This window comes from Gracilinanus agilis, chromosome 2, assembly GCF_016433145.1.
Source record: "Gracilinanus agilis isolate LMUSP501 chromosome 2, AgileGrace, whole genome shotgun sequence".
Taxonomy (NCBI): Eukaryota; Metazoa; Chordata; class Mammalia; order Didelphimorphia; family Didelphidae; genus Gracilinanus; species Gracilinanus agilis.
Window position 1 is genome coordinate 164,274,435 of NC_058131.1, and position 22,716 is coordinate 164,297,150.

Sequence of the window (22,716 nt, forward strand, 5' to 3'; positions counted from 1 at the left end):
TTGTTGATAGTTGGACTAGAGTTATTGTTTAGTCATATTGACTAATTTATTAGTGAAATGTTAATGCATTTTTTAAAACTGATAATTATAAAGAACTGAACACAAGAATGCATTGGGCTTGTTGGTCCCCAAGCAAATGGAAACAAGGCCAAAGCAGAGACTTAATTAGGATTTGAAATGGAATTTGTTCTCAGTTCCTTCTAAGACTAGCCTAGACTCAGAACATTGAATTCCCACTATCAGATTATCCTTTTATAGTACCTAAGGCAAGGATGGAAGTGGGAATTGAAGCATTTTATAGAACAGAAAGTCCTGATGGGAGCTATTGAGTGATTGTCCTCAGACACTTTCTAGTTGTGTGACCCTGGGCAAGTCACTTAACCCCCATTGCCTAGCCTTTACTGCTCTTTTGCCTTGGAACCAACAGTATTGATTCTAAGACAAAAGGTAATTTTAAAAAAGGAGAGAAAGTCCTAAATTTACTTGAATGCCATTACAGAGAGATTACTATGAAAATCTTGGTATATTTAAACACTTTAAATGGACTTATAATCAAATCAATGTGGATTTTCCATTAAATGGTACAGAATACAATCTATCTATACCCTGCCCTATTGCTCATGATCTACCATAAATCTTTAGAGCTGGATGATAGAAGAGAAGACACACCCAACATATTGGGGGCTTTGTATATCTGGGTACTAGTGTGACACGCATCTGTCTTTCCTCTCTCTTAATACATGCATGTCTCGCCTTTTACCTTTTTTTCTAATCCTCCATCTCTTATATGATATCTTTTACATCACTTCTTGCAACACAACTCATTGCTGTTATAACTAATATCACATCTTAAGACCCAAACAATGTCCCAATTGTCCTGTATAGTGAAATCCCAGGATAAACATGATTAATTAATTTGGAAATCCCTATGAGTTCCATCGGTGAAATACACTCAATTTTTAAAAAATTCTTAAACCTTACATTAGGGTTAAAGAAATGGTTTCGTAGGAGAAATGCAGTATTATTAAATGTTATAAAGAATTATATTTTATAAAAGCAAAGAACTAAAGCTTCCTCAGGATTTCTTTGTATAAATCAGCCCACTTTGAAATTAGGTCTGTTCAAAAAGAACTATTTTTCTTTACTGGGATGTTTTCACATATAGGAACTTAATCTGCCAAGCAAGTATTTATTAGGCACTTAGTATATGCCAGACAGTGTGCTTAGTCCTCAGGATTCAAAAAAAAAAAAAAAGAAAAAGCCATAGACCATGCCTCAAATTCACAATCTAGTGGGGAAAGAGCATGTAATTAAATAGTTACATAATGCAAGATACAGAGTAGATGGAAGATCATCTTAGGTGGGAAGGCTCTAGTAGCTAAAGAAAATGGGGAAAGCTTTCTGCAAAAAGTGGAGTATGAGCTGAGTCTTAAAGGAAGCCAAGGATTCCAAAGATGGTGGTGAAGAGTGCGAATATTCTGGGTATACTCAGTACAAAGATACAGGGATGGAAAATAGAGCATCACATGCAAGGAGCCCCAAGGAGCCTAAAATAGCTACATCACTGAGTATGAAGAGATGAGGAAAGTATCAGCCTGGAACAGCTTTTTACCAGGGTATAACCACATTTCTTTCACTCTACCAGGAGCCATAAACTAGTCAGAGGTTCCCTGTTGCCTCCTACTAGCCCGTGACTCAGTGCTTTATTGCATCCCAAACATTTTTCATGATGGATCAGATAATTACCTCTTCCTCTTAAAATCCTAGGGTAACAATTGCACAATGGAATTAATTATACTGATGGTGACTCATTGCTCTTAACTTTGCCAGCTCCGGGATATCCTTAACAGAGAGGATTCAGAATCTCCTTCTTATTCTCTCCCCACTACTCAGAAAGTTCCCTCAGACACCACAAGATCATACACAACTCTCATGGCAGCAGAGGCTGGGCAGAGTGTACACCAGAAACGAGTCACGGCTGCCTATGTTTTCAGAGAGATTTTTTGAGAGGGAGGCTTTGTCTCCCCAGAGGCTTAGGCAGTACTTATTTATTGGGTGATATTTCTTGGCCATGAAGCCTCATGCATTCATCATGCCCCAGTGAGTAGTCTCCTAGTGGGTGGATGAGAGATTTTTCCTCCTTTTTGTATTCCTTAGTGCGGAGGTCCAAAGCAGCTGATGAGAAGAGGCGTTCTATTGCTAAACAAGCTAGAGACGACTATAAGAGGTTATCCTTGGCTGCACAGAAAGGGAAGAATGATGGAACCCAGAGCTCCCAAGGTGTTGCACAGAAACCAAGAAGACCTCCTCTTCCACCAAAACCTCAATTGCTCAACCCAACAGGTCTGCCTGGGAAAAAACCTCACAGGTAAGCCAGAAGTCAGAGCAAAGCAGGAGTACAAAAATTAGAAGACGTATAAGACAGATCAAAGGACCAGTTGGGTTGTTCCCAGGAGAAAAGCCAGGGTAGTCAGCTGCTAGTACAATAAATACATCTTCATTTGGTGCAGGGAACTGTCGGGGAAGAAACTCCCTCTACCAAGCAGATCAACAATTTTGCAACTTATAGAAATAGAGAGTCACTTGGGACACAGAGAGTGACTCACCCAGTGTCATGAAGCTAGTATATGTCAGAGGTGGGAATAAAACCAAACTGTCGTGACTCTGAAAATGGTTTTCTACCTGTTATGCCACAATGCCTTTAAAAAATGAAATCACATGGGGGCAGCTGGGTAGCTCAGTGGATTGAGAGCCAGGCCTAGAGACGGGAGGTCCTAGGTTCAAATCCGGCCTCAGACATTTCCCAACTGTGTGACCCTGGGCAAGTCACTTGACCCCCATTGCCTACCCTTACCACTCTTCCACCTATGAGTCAATACACAGAAGTTAAGGGTTTAAAATAAAAAAAAATGAAATCACAGCCTGAGATAATGGCTAGAAAGTGAAATTCAATCTTGCCTCTAGTGCCACCTCCTTGAATAACCTTGGTGACTGCTTTTAATATCATTATGATTAACCCTCAGTTAGCTAGGGTCTGGCAGAGAGAGTGGTTTTTGATGGTCTCTCCCTTTTTACTGCCTGGTCATTAACATCTCCCATCAAAGGGCAATAGAGGAGCTTCTTCATCTAAGGCAGTGGTTCCCAAACTTTTTTGGCCTACCGCCCCCTTTCCAGAAAAAAATATTACTTAGCGCCCCCTGGAAATTATGAAACTATTTATTGAACTCAGAATAGAATGTAATACAAAAAAAGTGTGGCCATCACCTCTCCCCTGGATCATTGCAGCACCCACCAGGGGTTGGTAGAGCCCACTTTGGGAATCACTGATCTAAGGCATGAAAGGAAAAGAGAATTGGAGGCAAGATGTTTTCCATTTCCATTTCCATCAGTGGCCCTTAGCGAAAAAAGTAAGTAGATCCCCAATTTTCAAAAAATAATGGTGCATTTTCTATACTACTTCAAAGTTTACCAAAAAATCACTTTCTTCATGACCTTTGAGGGAGGTAGTTCAAGTATCATCATTCCCATTTTACAGATGAGGAAACCAAGGGTCAGAAAGTTTAACATTCTTTCCTGAGGTCACACAGATTTATTCACTCCAAATCCATTGCTTTCTACCAAACTGCCCCCTCAGAAACCAAGCAAAGAGGCAAAATGGTCTTAGCAGAGATTCATGAGTGACTATAAAATGACTTAGTCCCACTACCTTATTTTACCAAGTCAAAGAATCTGAGAGTAAGAAGGACCTCAGTCACCATCTAGTCCAACCAATAACCAAATGAGCCATGCCTGACAGGGATTCAATCTGGCCCATGTTTGAAGACCTCCAAAGAGGGAACCCACTACCTTTTGAGTCAGCCCATTTCCTTGGGGACAGCTTTGATCGTCTTTTCTGATATCAAGTCTCACTTGACCACTTTCTGGCTTTTGCCCATGATTCCCAGGATTCTGTTTTCTGAGGTGAAACAGAACAAATGGAATCTTTATTCTAGATGAAAGCCTTTCCAGTACCCGAAGACAGCTATCCTATTTGCCTTGCATCCCCAACTCTCCCTTTAGTCTCCTACAATTCAGACATCCCCAGTCCCTTCCTTTGATCCTCACATATCTGAAGTCAAGCTCCTTTGCATCAGATGACGAAACCGAGGCTCAGAGAGATCAGGACTTTACCTAAACTCAAACAACTACTTAGTAGTGGTGGTCAAAATTATAACCAGCTTTCTTGACTTTCAGGCTGGTTGCACAGTGGCTAGAGTGCCAGGCTTAGAGTCAAGAAGACTAGGTCTAAACTCTGCCACAAGTACTTCCTAGTTGTGTGAATTAATCTGTCTGCCTCCCTTTCCTCATCTGTATAATGAAGATAATAATAGCACCTACCTCCCAGGGCAATTGTGAGGACCAAATGAGAGAATAATTACCAAAGTCACAAAAGTACCAAAATACTTTACAGGGGGAAACTAGATAGCTCAGAGGACAGAGAACCAGACTTGGAGACAAAAGGTTTCAAATCTGGTCTCAGATATTTCCTAGCTTTGTGACCCTGGGCAAGTCACTTAACTCCCATTGCCTGGCCCTTCATGCTCTTCTGCCTTGGAACCAATATACAGTATTGATTCTAAAATGAAAGATAAAGGTTGAAAAAAAATTAAAGTACTTTATAGATATACTATGCAAGTATTAGTGATGATGATGGTGGTGGTGGTGGTGGTGGTGGTGGTGATGCCAGGCTACCTCTATTTACTACTGATGTGAAATAAAAAGTTGATGACAATTTCTCTCCACAAATATCGCAAAGTTAATGATGTAAAAATTGTCCTCTTAGCAATTTGATGTCTTTTTTTATGATGCTAGAAAAATTTAGACTGGGAAAATTATAACATGTTTGACTAGAGTTGGGGAAGAAAATTACAGTATCATAGCAGAAATTTCCTATCCCTCTTCTTTTGGGGCTATAAAATATTTTTCTCCCGATTACTGATACTACTTTAATATTTCACATTCTAGCTAGACTAAGGATGCAGGAGAGTAATTAGAAATAAAAGATCTGGGAAATATAGTGAAAAGTGTGCTAGAGTCTAGAGACTCGACTTATCAATCAATCAATCAACATTTATTAAATACCTATTATGTCCCAGGTACTCTGCTAAGCTTCTCAGCCAGCCTCTGCCCCTCATTCACTTTTTGAGTCACTGATTCTCTGAAGTAGAGCCTCATTATCTGTAAAAATTAGGAGACATGAAGAAAGAGTCTCCATCTTTGTGGTCATTAAATATCCTTCAATTTATTTCAAAAAATAAAAAGGAATTATAAAACTTATTGAAAGAAAATGAATATGGCATTCATATTTCTGCTTTCCCTACTGACATTTAGTTAGTCAGTAACATTTATTAAGCACCAACTGTGTGCTAGGCACCATGATAAATGCCAGGGATGCAAAAAGAGACAAAAGATGAGGAGGTAGATGGCTCAGTGGATTGAGAGCCAGGCCTAGAGACAGGAAGTCCTGGGTTCAAATCTGGCCTTTGAAACACTAACTCTGTGACCCTGGACAAGTCACTTAACCCTCACTGTCTAGCCCTTACTCTTCTTCTGCCATGGAAGCAATATATTGATTCTAAAATGGAAGGTAAGGGTTTAATTTTTTTTTCACAAAAAGGCAAAAGACTGTTCCTGTTCTTGAGGAGTTCACATATAAAAGAGGAAACAACATACGATCAACTAAATACAAACAAGCTAACTACAGAATAAATAGGGCATAATCAGTAAAAGGAAAGCATGAGAATGGTGAGAGATTGAAAAAGCCTTCCTGTAGAAGGTAGAGACTTTGAAGGAAATCAGGGAGGCTGGGAGGTAGAGATGAGAAAGGAGAGCATTCTAGGCATGGAGACAGCAAGAGAAAGTGGCCATGGTCAGGAGATGAAGTGCTTTGCTTGAGGAACCTCAAGGAGGCCAGTGTCACTGGAATGAAGAGTATGTGGAGTGTGGGCTATAAGGAGATTATAAAGCTGGTGTGGCCAGATTAGGGGAAGCAGATTATGAAGGGCTCTGAATGCTGGAGAACTTTCTGATTTGATCCTGGACATCATAGGGAGACACTGTAGTTTATTGAGTAGTGGGATAACTTACATACCTAACTCACCTTGAGAGCTACTTGGAGGTTGAAGTAGAATGGGGAGAGACTTGTGGCAGGCACACCACTCAGCAGGCTACTGCTAGATGCAAGGTGATGAGTATCTGCACCAGGGTGATGGCAGTATCAGATAAGAGAATGGAACAGATCTGAGAGATGCTATAAAGGTAAAATCAACAGGTCTTGGCAACAGATTGAATGGGGGGAGGGGAAGTGGGAGAGAAAGTGAGGAGTTAAGGATGACCCCAGGTCATGAGTGTGGGGGGACTGGAAGTTTGGTGACAGGACATCCAGTTTAAGACGTTTAATAAGAAGTTGGAGGTGCAAGACTAGAGGTCAGGAGAGAGCTCCATATTGGAATGTGGAGTTCAGTGATTGATACCTTAACTCTAGTCATCATTTTCAGATTGCTTCATTTCACTAGAGGACTGTAGTTTGGGAAATGCCGTTATTTTTTTCATGGGCTGGGGAAATAGGTTACCAAGACATGGGGGTTTCCTGTTTCCCTGTGAACTTAATGCCCAGCAAGATGTGTTGAATATTACTTAGGGTGCCATGGCTGATACTTCCTGCATGGCTGACATTTTCCTGCCACTAATGTAGATTTTTCACATAATTGGTATGTGTTATCTGCATGTGGCCTTTAATCCAGATCATACTGGGAAGATAGAGAAACACATTTTGGAATCTATCCATTTCCAGTTACTTGGTATATTATACATGGAGAACAGTGAAGGTAGTGACTTTTATTTTATACTTGGGATTTTAGATTTAGAAGGGACTCTAAGGATCGTCTAGCCCAGCTCCCCCATTTTGTAGATGAACTGATGCATAGAGAAGTTAAGTGACTCATCCAAGGTCACAGGGAAAGAAAATATCATAGCCAGATTTTTTTAACCCAGATTCTCCAACTCTAGATTGCGCTTTGCTCTGCAACATCGCTACTTTTTCATTTAAAAAGTTTCATTATTACCCTTTGTTTTTACACCACAGTCATGTCCCCTTATATCTTTCTGATGAGAGCCCTCCTTATAACAAAGGAAAATATTTAAGCAAAGCCAACCCCTCCAGCAACCATGTTCAACAGCATCTCTTTTCTTCCATATCTTTAGTACCCCATCTCTCTACTGAGAAGAATGAGGTGAGTTTCATAATCAGTTCTGTGGTACTGGGATTGTTCATTTCAGTTTATCAGATTTTGACTGCCTTTTATGGTTATTGCTTATGTAACTGTATTTTTTGAAGACTGTTTTCTTGATTCTGCTTATTTCCCTCTTCAGTTTATTGACCAGTGAAAATAATTTATTAAGTATTTAATATGTACTACAGATACTGGACCAGGCACTGGAAATACAAAGAAAAAGGAAAAACAAATGCTGCCTTCAAAAAGCATATATTCTAATGGGGAAACATACAGATAGATGAATTATATATATATACATACATATATGTATGAAATATAGGGTAGAAGGTAGGTAAGAAAAATTACTCATCCTGACCTTTTGTTTTCTCTGCAACTCGACATTTGATATGAGGCATTTTTATAAAGTTTTTTGGAGGGGAATATTGTGTTCAGCTGAGTTGCTGCTTCTAATCCACCATTTTGGCTCTCCCCCTTTTTCAGCTATTTCCCAATTGATGAATACCATCTTTGCTATTACAAAGAGTGCTACAACCAGCATTTTGTCATATATAGTAGCTTTATTTCTAGGAAAGAACTTGGAGCTCTAAAAAATAGTGAGGAAAAACACTTAATAATGTCTTGGAAAATAAATTTAGCACTTGCAAATTCCAGTTCCATTAGTGTCCATAGAACTTTGGAGTTGTTTGATTTCTAATAATTTTTCAGAGAAACCTTTTAGACACTCGTAGCATCATTCAAGCCTGTTAAGAATACTTAGTACCCAGATTTATTTGTATATTCTACTACATTCTGTGTTAACCAAGTCAAACATAATATAATCTATGGATTCAGGGTATAAAGCTGGCATCTTTAGGGTCTATAAATTATATAGCCACAAGAAAATACTATTATAACTCAAGATAGAAAATTACAAAGGATGAACAAAATTCCTTTGGTTCTATCAGTCTTTGGTTCATGTTGACTTTTGGTCAAAGTTATGGTCTTCAATACAGAGATTATCATTGTTAGTCCCTTCTGTCTTTCAACAAGCATGGAGAGGTGCTGAGGTGTTGTGAATAGAGAGCAGGCTTCAGAGTTAGTCAGTCCTGCCTTTGACACAAACTGATTGGGTGACCCTAGATCAGTCACTTAAACTCTCTGTGCCCCCAGCAACTGTTAACACTATAAATTGCAAAAAAGATGCCAACTTGCATTTGTAAAGGGGGTTTCTTCACCTGGGATTTCTTCATACTAATGTTTTCAGAGGTTTAGTCCTATACTGGCAAAGGTTGTTTACTCATCAAGAGATCCCTATAGTAAAATCCTATGTTTCATCCAACAAAATTTATGGAATATATAAATTCCTTTCAGTTCAAGAAACACCTTGAATGCCATAGATATTTTGCGATACACATTTTATCGAGGGCATTGACAAATGGAATTGTATCCAGAGAAGGATGGCCAGGATAGCGAAGGGATTAGAGACCATCAAGAGTGAAGATTGTTTAAATTAATTATGAATGTGTAGTCTAGGGGACAGGAGATTTTGGGAAGACAGGATAGGAACATTATTTCTAACTTCAGGAATTTAAAGAGCTGCTCTACAAAAAAAGGGATTAATTTATTTGCTTGCCCCTGGAACATAGGAAGATTAATGAGTTAGAAGTTGAAAAGAGGCAAATTTAAATCTATTTTGAAAATATCCCCAGCTTCCTAACAGTTGCCCAAAATGGATTGGGCTTCCTCGAGAGATATTGGGTTTTCCTCACTGAAAATTTTAAAATAGAGGCCATTTGTTAGGATTATGGAAGAGTAGATATTTATTCAAGAGTGTATTGGTCTTGGAAGTGTTGAAGTTGTAGCAATAGATGAAATCACTAAGGTGAAGAGTAGAAAAAGAGAAGAAGATTGTGTAGGGAGTTGAGGGTTTATAATGATGGTAAAAATAGGAAAAGCCATTGAAGGAGATAAGAGGAATGAATGGGAAGAGGCAGGGAAATCAGAAGAGTGCAGCATTACTGAGAAGGAAAATATTTCAAGAGTGTTATGAGGTTCAGTGGATAGAACAATGGATCTGATGGTCTGAAAGATCTGGGTTCAAATTTGGGTTTTGGACATTTTGCATATTTGGACATTACTAGCTGTTTGAGCTTGGGGAAGTCATTTAAAATCTGTCAGCCTCAACCTCTTCAGTTATAAAATGGGGATAATAATAGTACCTTCCTCCCTGGGTTATTTTGAGGAGCAAATTAGATAATTTTTGTAAATCACTCAACACATTTACTGACATAATTGTGCTTAATAAATGCTTGTTTCCTTCCTTCCTTTAAAAAGGGAGTAGTTAACAAGGTCAGAGACGATAAAGGTCAAGGAAGATGAGGATCTGAGAAAAGATCTTTTGATTAAGGAATTAGAAGGTAACCTTTAAGGCAGTGGTTTCGGCAGAATGATGAGAGAATAATCCAACTTCTAAGTGATTTTGTAGTAAATGTTGTTCATAAATTGGAGGCAGATTGGTGATAAGAAAGGGCTGCTAAGCTTCACTTGGACCTGACAGCCTCTGTTGGCTGAGCCTGCCAAGCTGGCTCTGAATCCACAGACAATAGATGGATCCAAGCTAGTGAGCGAGGTGTTTGCTTAGGTGGTTACCCAAAGTGCTAGTAATGCCAGGACTTATGAAGTTCAGCTTAGCCAAGCCTCTGCCTTACAACAGTGCTCAGGCTGAGAGTCTAATGGGAATTGTATATGTGTTTAACAGCTCCTCTAGCCCCTGGCTTGGGGTTGGATTCTATGGTAAAGGGTTGGTTTGGGCTGGTATAGATGTGCCCAATGGACTAAGGCTCTTCTGAGGGCAGTTTGAATAAAACCCTTCCCTAATTAGCTGTAGAAGAATCACTAATTAGGAAAGGAACCAATCTTCTTTGGATTGAACTGCAAAGGGATTTATTTGCTTATCTAAAGGGGTTAGGAACAAGGAAGTAAGGAGAGAGGTTTGGGGAATGCTAAGTTAAATCTAAATGAATAAAGGCAATCCAAATCAAATGGATGATGAGCTTGATGATAGGCTGGAACTTTCTTCTCCCTCTCTCAATCCCTGGCTTGACCCAGCAGTGGCACAAGCCAAAGGATAAGGAAGGCTAGTGGTGTTTTTGTTGGCTGTGGTGTTGTCTCTCTCAGCTCTATTACTAGCAGGTAAAGTGAGTTCCTATGGCACTCAAGTATGCATGCTGGATTGCAGGTCTAGGGCGTACCCTCCCTCCAATCCACCCTCCTCTCAAGATTCTCAAAAATGAGACCCAGTGTGCTGTTGTCCCAGGCTATTTGTAGGGGTGGTTCCAACTGTCTTTTGGCCCTGGCTCACGCCACCTGGGCACATTCCAAAGTCTTTAACTGGCATTCCTGTCACTCAAGATGTCCTCCATCTTGTCCCAGGAGTTCCTTATTACATAAATAGAATTCAGGAGGTAGAAGGAATGAGTGGTACATTGTTAGAGTTTTTTAAAAAAAGAAATTGGTGGTCAAAGGAAGCAGAAGTAGCACTGTAGCTCAGTGGGTAAGAGGGTCAAGGGAAGGTATTTGAGAATGGGGAAACCTCCACCTCTTGGGGATATAACAAGTTTTTTGTAGGCTGAGGAAAAGGAGCCAGTTGAAACAAAAAAGATCAAAGGTATAGAGATAGAAGAGCAGGTTCAGGATACAACCCAGAGAGTGGGAGGTAACTGGTAGATCAATCAAAACAGATGGGAGGAACAGGGATGGAAGACACAGGTAGAAACACTCACGTTGGAAAAAAGAGACTTCCTCCTCTGAGAAATAACATAAAGAAAAAAGGCAAAATAAAGCTACATAGAAAAATTAGGATGTGGGTCTAAAGAAGTTGCAAGAGTTCACAATGGATGATGATGATCTTCCCTTGGTAAAATTTTTCTCTCAATAGAGCATTTTCAGTGAAGAAGGAATGGCTCCTTCATAGGGATATTTTATTTTATTTTATTCTTAAAATTTTGTTTACATGATTCATTTTCTTTCCCTTCCTTCTTCCCTCCCTCCTCCCAAATCCAACAAGCAATTCCACTGTGTTGTTGTATAAATGTTATCACTTGATACCTACTTAATGGGGATGTTTTAGAAGAGATTCTTTCTCATATATTGATTGGACACTTTCATGTCTGCTTCAACTCTGATTCTGTTATTTTGAGCATCAGGTCATTGGGATTAGGGATAATGTTGGGGACTTGAAGAAAAAAATGGATTTGCAATGATCACTGCAGAGAATGAAAAATGGGCACTAATTGATATGAATAAAAGAGTTTCTGAGTAGCACTGAGAATCCAGATAGTTACATAGAACTAATTTTATTGAAATCAATTAGCACCATTATATGACTTGACAATATGAGTAGAATTGGGGATAGCAAATTGTTGGTATTCAAAGATGAGACTAAATTTCTTGTTTCCTAGTGACCATTTCAAGTGAAACAAGAAAGACCTGATTAACTGGAAGAAAAGGTTGAGTAGAGAGAATGAAGGTCATGATGAGGGTAAAGACCAGGTGTAGTAGAATTGTGGAAGGGGGAGAGGTGGATGGATAGGATGTTGTCATCAAAGAATGGTATTTTAAACTTTAAAATCTTGTAGAGGAACAATTCTGGGTGCTAACAGGATCTAAGTCATGGCTATGCTTATGGGTAACTGAAATGGAGTGGACATGAGGAGTTGATAAGGTGAAGCAATAAGCCAAATTGCTGAGAAGATCTTCAGCATGTGAAGTCATTAAAAAGTAGGGGCATGTCCTAGGGAGTTATAGCTGAATTTAATAAGGAAGAGAAAGAGGCTGGTGTCAAATACCATGGAATTCAAAAGAAGGAGCATAACAAAACCTTTGCCCTAATCAACCTATCATCAAGCATTTATTGAGAACTTGCTATGTGCCAGGCACCATGCTAAGCACTGGGAATACAAGGAAAGGGAAAGAATAATCCCTGCCTTCAAAAAGCAGGAATTTAAATGGGGAATAAATAACTAGGTACACACAAGATATATACAGAGTAGCTAGAATGTATTCTTGGATGGGAAGGCATTAGCAAGTTGAGAAAGCTTTGAGCTGAGCCTTGAAGGAAGTCAGGGAAATTAAGAGTCAGAGATGAGGGAGAAGAGCATTTAAGGCATGAGGGATAACCAGTGCAAAGCCAGAGAGAAGAGTGACAGTGACAGGGTCACGTTTGAGGAACTGCAAGAAGGCTTTACCACCAACATTTAATTCAATACCTGCTTTGTCCCTTTTGTATCAATCTTCAAACACCCTCATTTTTGAAGATATCTTTTAACTGAACCAAAAACCTTCAAAGTAGAGAAGAAAGAGAAGGGAAGTGAGCCAGAGAGACTAGTGGAAACAGAGAGGAAAAAAAGGAAACAGACAGATGAAAAGGTTGAGGTAGAAACTGACTTAATTTGATTTGAATGCTTTGCTTACAAATAGATCCTCTCCAGGAAACTTGTGCTGGAGGCAGTCTCCATGTATTAATACTTAATTTCTCAGATTTTAATTGGGAGTTAATGAAGCTCCCAGATAATATTAAAAATGAATTAAAGTCAACACAGCAGTTGGTCATACGCATGGCTTACTTAAATTTTCATGGCATTTTTGTCAGGTGCATTTATCAGGATGGCTGGAAAGATGAGGAAAAGGATTCATTCTCTGGCCATAGTATGGAAGAATAAATTCCATAGTACCTCTAACTGGATAGCAGGGGCTTTTAAATGCATATTGTATCCCTTTAGATTCTAGATTTATCAATGGTATTAAATTTAACTGAAAATCAATCCTTTGCAAATGACAGAAATCAAGGAGTGAAGAGATTTGTGTCCCACTCAGCCCAAGAAAACATCATCACATGGTTTAAGGAGGAGCAGATCCCACTGCGAGCTGGCTTTGAGAAAAATTCAGACACGATTGCCCCATGGTTCCATGGTGAGTACTGGAATATCTTTAATGTGGTGTCCACTACCACAGAGACCATAATTACAGAAAGTGTTCTCTTCAACATACTGACCAAGAAATTTTCAAAATAGTTGTCTATTCAAATATGAGTTCAGATTTCCTTGTAATCTTCATTTCCTAGAGACCATTAGTTTCCTGACCATCAGCTTGTGAAATTTATTAATAATCAGTGAGTAATTTTATGATCTCTGCACATACAAGGTTAATTTGACAGTCCAAACAAATCATCTCTGGGTGAATGAAGAGATCTACTCACATTGCTTTTCCCAAGAAGTCCCTTAGGAGAAAGTTCCACCACAAAAGAAGTGGGAGAGTTGAAACAATGCTGACCTAGGATTCACAAAACAAACATTTTCAACCTGGATCTGCCCTGAGCCATTTTTATACCTCTTACTAGATCATTCTCATGCTCAAGTCCTAGTTTTCTCACCTAGAAAAGGTGTTGATTAGACTTTATGATTTCTCAGATTTTTTACATTTCTATGATTCCAAGACCTTGAGTTCTTCTGTGTAGTTAAGGCTGCAACTAGTGATAGGGGCTGAGTTTGCAGGCTTGCCAAAAAACTATTACCTTGAACTGTGGGCTATATGAAAAACTGTAAGTCAGTGCTGACTTGGTTAACTTAGTTCAGGCTTCACTGCATACTCTTTTCTAATGTTTTGGGCTTCAGGGGCAGAGCCCAGATGTTATTTCTCTAAGATTACTACCTGACCAGCTGTGCATACAGAAAGGATGTAGTTTTTTTAAAAATACAAAGATTCATAACCAAAGTGAGATCGGACTGAGGATGCAAGTTTGAGTAAAAGCTAAAGATGGAGGTGTCATCATCCATATGTTTTTCTTCTAAACCAAACCATCATACATGTTAGGAAAAAGGAGGCTGCCCAAGGGTCCTCCCAGGATCCTCTATTTTGGAAACAAAACAGTTGTGAGCCTAGCTCCCTGGACTGGGAGTTAGGAAAACCTGAGTTCCAATCCTATCTGACAAATTTACTGCCTAAGTGAACCAGGCAGATTACCTCAGTTGATGTTGAACCTCAGTTTTTTCATCTGTAAAACAGGGATAATAATAGCACCTACCTTCACTGTACCATCTAGAGAGAGTCATGAGGCAGATGACCTAAGGTTAAGGAGTGAGAGGAGAGGAAGTGGGAACAGTGAAAGTAATACCACTCTGTAAATAGTTAAAGACAGCTTCTAATAACTAGCACAGTGATTTGCCACTAGGTCACAGGTCAAATATTAATTAATTTTTTCTTCCTTTTGTGGGGCATGTCAGGTTTTAGAGATTGAAACCCTGGTCCTAGGATGAATTCTTAGAGCAAGAATCTTGGTGTCTATGTCCTTGATGGTTATGCTGTCATCCATGTTTACACGTTTCCTTATAACATGGTTTATTTAGTAAATTTGGGTTTTTTTAAATAAACAATGAATTTAGCAGTGAATATCCCAATGAACTTGTCAGTAGAGTCTGGGTGGCCATTTTTCAGAGATGTCATAAAGGGAAGCCATGCTTCATGTGGGTTTGGACTAGATGACCTCTGAGATCCCTTCCAATGCTGAGACTCTGATTCTATGCATTCAGAGTTTTGACAGACGTGAAAAAACACATTTCAACCATAAATTCTGTTTGATGCATCACTTAGCAGCAATAAAAACATGAGTAAGTCAGAAGCCTAATAGAAACTTACAACTTCTGCTTGGAATTTCTGCTACTCTGGTCTAAAAATACAGAAAACAAAAAAAAAGCCAAAATTTTTTTTATTTTATAAACAGACATTGTATTGATGTACCATTGTCATAGTGTCCTTGTTGTTTACTTGAACATTTATCATGCTCATGTTGCCAGAGAAAAAAGAGCTCTGTGCCATAAATCATTATCTTCACTTTGAGTGAGTTAATCAAATTTCACACTTTCTACAGAAAAGGAAAGATGGATCACATCTAAATAATTCATTCTACCTTTAGCCCTTACATTTATTCTCTTTGTAACGTGATTGTTTCTTCATCGATGTTTTGAAATCTTAGCTGGTGGCCTTTCTATATTGATTCATCATCTTTCTTCCTCTGTCCTTTACTCTGTGAATTACACTTTTTGAAGTTATTACTTAAATTATCACCTTATCTCAAACCATACTTTTTCATATTTTTCTTTTCTCTTAATTAAGCAGCAGTTTCTAATGGAAAAATTTAACCATGTACTAAAATTTGAATGGAAATGATGTTAATAGACCAGTGGGGCCCCCCTTCCATTTTTTTGCCTGCCATAACTCCAAGTTTAAACAGAGTAAATAACTCAATCTGTCTTGTGGTAGTTATTGAATTTCTACTTTATCCACAGACTCATAAAAGATTCTTTAGTGTAACCAAAAGTACTTAATTCAATTTGCCTTACATGTGTTGAGTACCACAATGTACTATATACTGTGCTGGGGATAAAAAGGAAAAAAGGAAACAATCTCAGGTCTCAAGAACTTATATTCTACTAGAATGATAAGATGTTATAAAGGAAGATGTTCAGTTCTTCAGAATAAAAATATTTATAAAGAAAAATATTTATACATTTATCATTTCTGCATTCATTTTTAAAAGGCAAACAAGAAATATCGTCTCCTCTTCCATCTCAAACTGTGTCATCTTATACCATTAATTTCTGAGCATCTTTTTTCATTTGTTTGATTTTCCACAGGCAAAGTAATTTCATTATAGATCAAATCCTGTTTCACTAAATTTGTATGAACAATGCCAGTTCTAACTTTTAAACTAGATAGTTGTTGTGTCAAATATGACTCAAAAATAAATGGGTCAACAGGGAAGATAGGTGGCTCAGTGGATAGAGAGCCAGACCTGGAGATAGGAGGTCTTGGGTTCAAATGTAGTCTCAGCCACTTCCTAGTTGTATGACCCTGGGCAAGTCACTTAACCCCAGTTGCCTATCCCTTGCCACTCTTCTGCCTTGGAACCTGTGACCTTAAATAAGTCATTTAATTTCCCTAGGCTTCAGACACCTCACCTGTGCAGAAAAAATATTGAACTAAATGACATCTGAGGTCTATTTCTTGAACTAAGATCCTTTGATTCTCTGATAAGGACTTAGAAATCTCTTTTGTTAGAATAATTATTGTTATAGACTCAAAAAAGGAATTAAAGAAAAGAATCTTTCCTAACAACCCCAGATGAAATTAAGCCTGTACAATAAAGATTCAGGATGTCAAAGGTATGGAGATTCCCTCCATTGGTGCAGCTTTCAGATCTTCCTTTTCTTAGTCGACATTCTTTAGTAATAATAATGCCTAACACACACACACACACACACACATACACACACACACACACGTGTGTGCTTATCTCTCCATCATCTGTCTATCTATCTATCTATCTATCTATCTATCTATCTATCTATCTATCTNCCATCATCTGTCTATCTATCTATCTATCTATCTATCTATCTATCTATCTATCTATCTATCTATCTATCTATCTGCCTGTCTGTCTTTCTTTCCATCTATCTATCTATCTTTGTCTATCTGACTTCTGTCTGACTATCTATCTGTATATCTGTCTGACTTTCCATCTATCTATCTTTCTCTGTCTATCTGACTATCTATCTATCTATCTCTATCTGACTTTCTTTCTTTCCTTCTTCCTTCCTTTCCTTCTTCCTTCCTTCCTTCTTTTCTTTCTTTCTTTCTTTCTTTCTTCTTTCTTTCTTTCTTTCTTTCTTTCTTTCTTTCTTTCTTTCTTTCTTTGTTTCTTTCCCAGTTTTACACTTGTTATTACACCCTGGGAGGTAGGTGCTCTTATTATTCCCATCTTACAGATATGGAAGCAGATGGTAAATGACTTGCCCAGGGTCACACAGCTAGGAAGTATCTGAGGCTGGATTTGAACTCAGTCTTCCTGACTCCTGGCTGAGCACTTTTTCCACTGTATCATGTAGGTGCCTAGTGCTTGAATGACAACTGGACTAAAGCCATCCCCTACTCACATAACATCTACTTTTGCATGCCTTTTGCAGAGCTCAGGAGCCACTGTAAAGCAGTGTGGCGAGAAGGCACTCAGTATTTGTAGTCAGAAGAGGTGGGTTCAAAGTAGATTTCTGCTACTTACTGCCTGAGTGACCTCGGGAAGATCACGTCCTCTTTCTAGACATCTCTGTATAACGAAGGGACTGAACAAAATGACCCCACATTTAATTCTGGCTCTACCTCTACAGTATACCTACCAGTTGTCATCAACAGATGAATTTTTCATTCGCTTAAAACTAGCAAAGGACTACTAAATGTGTATTAATGTGGGCAAGTTCTTCATTAATTGTAATTGTTCTCTGTTGAGTATAATTAGTCTTTAAACAATCATCATCCCCACATTATCCCTATCGCCCTCATATCAGCCGACATTCAGGTTGCATTTTATCTCTATGTCATTAATGAAGCATTTTACACAGATTATCTCATTTGATTCTCCTAGTAGCTCTGTGACTTAGGCACGGAAGGTATTTATGCCCCCATTAGACAGATCACAAAACTGAGGCTCCGAGGGGTTCCGTAATTCGCCCAGGGCCGCACAGCTACTTAGAGCAGGGGGCCAGAGCCTCATTCCTCTGGCTCTTTGGTGTGCGTTTTGTAGTCCATTAGGACCATCTAGAAATGTGATGGACATTTTATTAACATGTATTTAAACCAATAACAGGATGAGTCTATCCTCCGCTTTCCCCCAAGGACCTTAGTGACTGTCTTAGCAGGGAATGGAGCTCGTCCTTGTCCAAATGCATCAGCGTCCGGGCTTGGTTTTCCCGGCTGCGCAGCCCGGGCTCTACACGTAGGGGGTCCCCGCATGTTCCGCTCTCGAGCTCTGTGATTGCTTCTGGTTTGGGCGCATCCCTGAAGTTTTTCTCTCTCCTCAGGGGTAAATCCTATCAGTTTCTGTGAAAGCAATTATTCTCTGAAACCCGAGCTCCGGGGGGCGCACGTGGGAGGAGAGCCGGGAAGCAGGACCACACTTACTGTGTGTGTGTGTGTGTGTGTGTGTGTGTGTGTGTGTGTGTGTGTAGAGAGAGAGAGAAGATATCCACACGTAGACCAAACATTATAAACACAGTAGCTAGCATTCGAGGAGATACATTGAGCCCCTCCCTCATTTCCCTTAAACTGTGTATGAGCCTAAATGAGAAGGCATAACTCAAACACGTATATACATGCATGTATGTGCATGCATGTCCCTAGATATGTATAAGTGTTCACACTGGGTGTATATATAACACACATACAGAATAGGCATTATATATATATAGCTGAAGGAAGGCATGGCGATGCTTTCTGAATTTTCCTTAACTTTGGAATTAGCTCAAGTCAAAGGCAATAGCTCCCAAACTTCCCCCCAAATAGGTATGGACACACGGGTGTATACACGCACATGCGTGTAGATACACATATATGGTACATGTGTAATATATGTTACAGTTGCTAGTTTAAAGAAAGACACATTGAATTGCCTGCTTCCCTGACTTCCCTTAACCTATGAATGAGTCTGTGTCAGAAGTAATGGCTCTCAAACATGTATGTAATACGTGTACACATACACACACTCACGTCTGTCTATGTACATACGCATAAACACATAAATATATAATACATGTTACATATAAATGCACATGTCTGCATTTCTATATTATATACATAAACATAAATATATGTTATATATGCACACACCTGCATTTTCTATATTGCATATACATGAACACACAAATATACATAATACATGTTGCATTGCACATGCCTGCATTTTCTATATTGCGTATACATGAACACATAAATATGACATGTGTTACACATGTGCATGTGTCGGCATTTTCTATATTATACATACATGAACATATGAATATATGGTACATGTTGTGTGTGTGCCTGCATTGTCTATATTGTATACATGAACACGTGCATACATAATACATGTTATATGTGCACATGCCTGCATTTTCTGTATTGCATATACATGAACACATAAATATATGATGTGTTAAACATGTGCATATGCCTGCATTTTCTATATTATATATGCATGAACAAATACATACAATACATGTTATGTATGCACATATCTGCATTTTATACATTGTGTGTGCATGACTACATAATACATGTTACACATGTACACATGTCTACATTTTCTGTATTGCATATACATGAACACATGAATATATAATGCATGTTGCCTGTGCATACATGCCTGCATTTTCTAAATTACATATATGCAGGAACAAATAATACATGTTACATATACACACATATCTGCATTTTCTATATTACATATACATGAACACATGAATATATGATACATGTTGCATGTGTGCACACCGGCATCTTCTACATTACATATGCATGCTACATGTGTACATGTATATGCACTTTCTGTTACATATGCATGAACACACAAGCACATATGATATGTTACATATGCACACGTGCCTGCATTTTCTACATTGCATGTGCATGGACACATACATATATAATACATGCTACCCATGTGCACATGCCTGCATTTTCTATGTTACCGTAGCTATGCTTTCAATATCAAACTGATTCAAACCAGCTCCAGCTCTGCCCCTGCCAGTCCGTCCAATACGCCGCTGCCAGGATTGTGTTGTTCGTCCCCCTGAGCTGTTCAATGGGCCCTTCGCTGCCCACTGAATAAATAACAAATTTCTGGCGGGCACTGAGGCCTTCTACAATCAGGCTCTGCCTTTATTGGGCCGCCTCGTCCCCTTTATGTACACCATATTCCAGCAGGGCTGCATGTCTCGCCATCCCCAGACACTGCCCCATGTTTTCCCTGACCTCGTGGGTCGTTACCCAAAGCAGGACCTCATTTTCTTGCCGATCTCTACCTGCTGACATCCTTCCCATCCTTCAAGCCCCAAACACAAGGGCTCTTCCTCGGTGAAGTGACTCCCCCAATTGGAAGAGAGTTCTCTTTTCTCTGATCTTATAGTTCTTTATACTCCCTCCCTGCCCTTATATTCGGATTTGTAGTTTATTTACCCATGTGCCCAACCATTTCTCCTTGAGGACAGTCATCACTTTATCTTTATGTTTCTTGCAGTGGCTTCCAACAGTGAATTATACATACAGTAGGTGCTTATATAGATTTATTTAAAAGAGAGACAAAATGAAATCTAGTACTCTAGTCATCCAACTTGCCTTCCCTGTTTTATAATTTTTTCACCGACTTCTCACTCCCCAAACCAGACAGTATTGAGTACTCTTCCTTTAGAAGGACTTTAGCCTTTACTCTTCCTTTAGAAGGAAATGAGGAGAGAATAAAAGGGATGTCCTCAGGGGAAGAGTCATGGTAAGGAAGCTCTTAAATTAGGCTCCTCTATCTGTGGCCCAAGCTAGGTAGCACAGTGGATAGAAAATTCGGATTAGAATCAGGAAGACTCATCTTCACTAACCCTGTGATGCTAGGCAAGTCATTCAACCCTATTTACCTCAGTTTCCTCATCTATAAAATGAACTGAAGAAGGAAATGGCAAACCACTCTAGTATCTTTGCCAAGAAGACCCCCAATGGTGTCATGGCGAATCTACAACTGAACAACAAAAAAAAAAAGCCATGGTTCAGAGAGAAGGCAAGGGGACTATTAAGAACGTATTTCTCCTAAAAACAACACTTGACAAATGATGTTTCTGCTTTTTCTCAAAGCTCTCCAGACGAGGAAGGAACATTCTTTGGGAAGATAATATTCATATTTAATTTTCAAGCTAAATGTATTTATTCAGCAGAAAAATTATTGAGCTTTTTCATTCTGTCCGAGATATTGTTCTAAGTGCTGGGGGGAAGGAGTGCTAAAATGAAAAATAAAACAAAAAATGAACTTTGCCTTCAATGAATTTGTGCTCTGTACATACAGAAAATAATCTGAAGTAGATTCTAATGAGTGGCCTGAAAGAGGTTTGAAGGGAGGGATGGATTGTTTCAAACTCAGTGAGTAGAATTAATGCATATAAGGAGGAAGGCATTTCAGGCAAGGGAAATAGCAAAGACATTGGCATCAAGGTGAGAAAACATAGGTGGCACCCAGAAAAGAGCAAGGAGTTTGATTTGGCCGGGACCTGCGATGTGTGAGTAACAAGTAACAAGACTGTAAGGACAGTTCGGAGGCTGACTATGAAAGCCTTTAAATTCTGTGTAAGAGATGTGAACTTTAGACACGAGGGATCCACCAAAAGTTTTTAAATAAGAGGCCAATAAGAGTCATAGTTTAGAAAGATTAATCTGGTAGCGATGGATAAAATGGATTAGAAGAGGTAGATGGTAGTGATAACAACTACTATTTATATGATATTAACTTTATAAACTTGTATATAAACTTTAAAGTTTACATATCATTTTACAAAAATTATTTCATTTTGACCTCCCAATATCCCTGGGGGTAGGTGGTATAATCATTCCCATTTCATAGAAGAGAAAACTAAGGTAAACAGAGGCTAACTGACTTACCTGGGAGAGGAGAGAGGTTACTAAGAATAACCAAGCTTCTTGTCAGTCTACAAAAACTGATGGTACTTAAAATATGCAATCTTTGTCCAACAGCCAATGAGGTTTTTATGCCTTTGGAGGAACTCAACTGCATCCACATTGACATTCTCACCACAAATAAGACCAGAAAATATGAAGGCATTGTGGCCAAATGGAAGGAGAGCTTATGAGTTCAGAGAAGTTATTAGAGGACTTGGTAGTTTGTTATATCATGTTCTCAAAGGGAGAAAGGAGTGTTATTTTGTGAGGACACTTGCTAATCTCCCCTCACCATGCTTAAGATTAATGTAAGCATATAATCTGTCATATAGGGGAAAGCTGAGAAATTCTACATAGAATTGACAGGATCTTCCAGACCCAGTCGACAGTTCTCGAATGTCAGTGACTTCCTTGTAAACAGGGACTTTGGAAGATACGAAAAAAGGATTAGAAAATAGGATTCAGGATTTAGAAACAAAAGATTCCTGTGTGAAAGATTCATTAATTTCTCGATAAAGTCAGAAGATACTGGACATGTTGAACACCAAACCATTACCTGCTTTCTCACCCTCTTCCCAACCACCCTCCCCTCCAAAAAAAACAATTTAATAGATTCTGTCTGGCAAGAAACAGCTGCTAACTGATGTGGGAGTAATTTCAGAATCAGTGTTCTACATATGTAGTTAAAGATGTTGATTGCTGAGAATAAAGTAAAAATCAACTCCAAACTAGGAAAAAAAAGATGAAAATTAAAAGAAGACTTTAATACTTTGATAGCCTCATAATCACATCAATCAACACTTTCTCAAATAATGACTATGCAACAGTTAGTGTGTATAATTAGACAATTCCAACCTGACCTTCCAGATACTGAAATGTAGCATTGGAGGGAGAAGGAAAGAGAAAGAGAGGAGGAAGGAAGCAGAGGGGGAGAGAGAGAGAG

General features: G+C 38.9%; 1 protein-coding gene across 1 annotated transcript in view; it reads left to right on the forward strand.

Moving 5' to 3' along the window:
• Positions 1 to 22,716, forward strand: part of SH2D4A (SH2 domain containing 4A) — a 112,595-nt gene that overhangs the window by 76,185 nt on the left and 13,694 nt on the right. The window contains exons 7-8 of the mRNA XM_044663523.1: positions 2,158 to 2,368; positions 13,093 to 13,223. Of these exons, the coding sequence (XP_044519458.1) occupies positions 2,158 to 2,368; positions 13,093 to 13,223 (342 nt within the window). The remainder of the gene's footprint in view (positions 1 to 2,157; positions 2,369 to 13,092; positions 13,224 to 22,716) is intronic.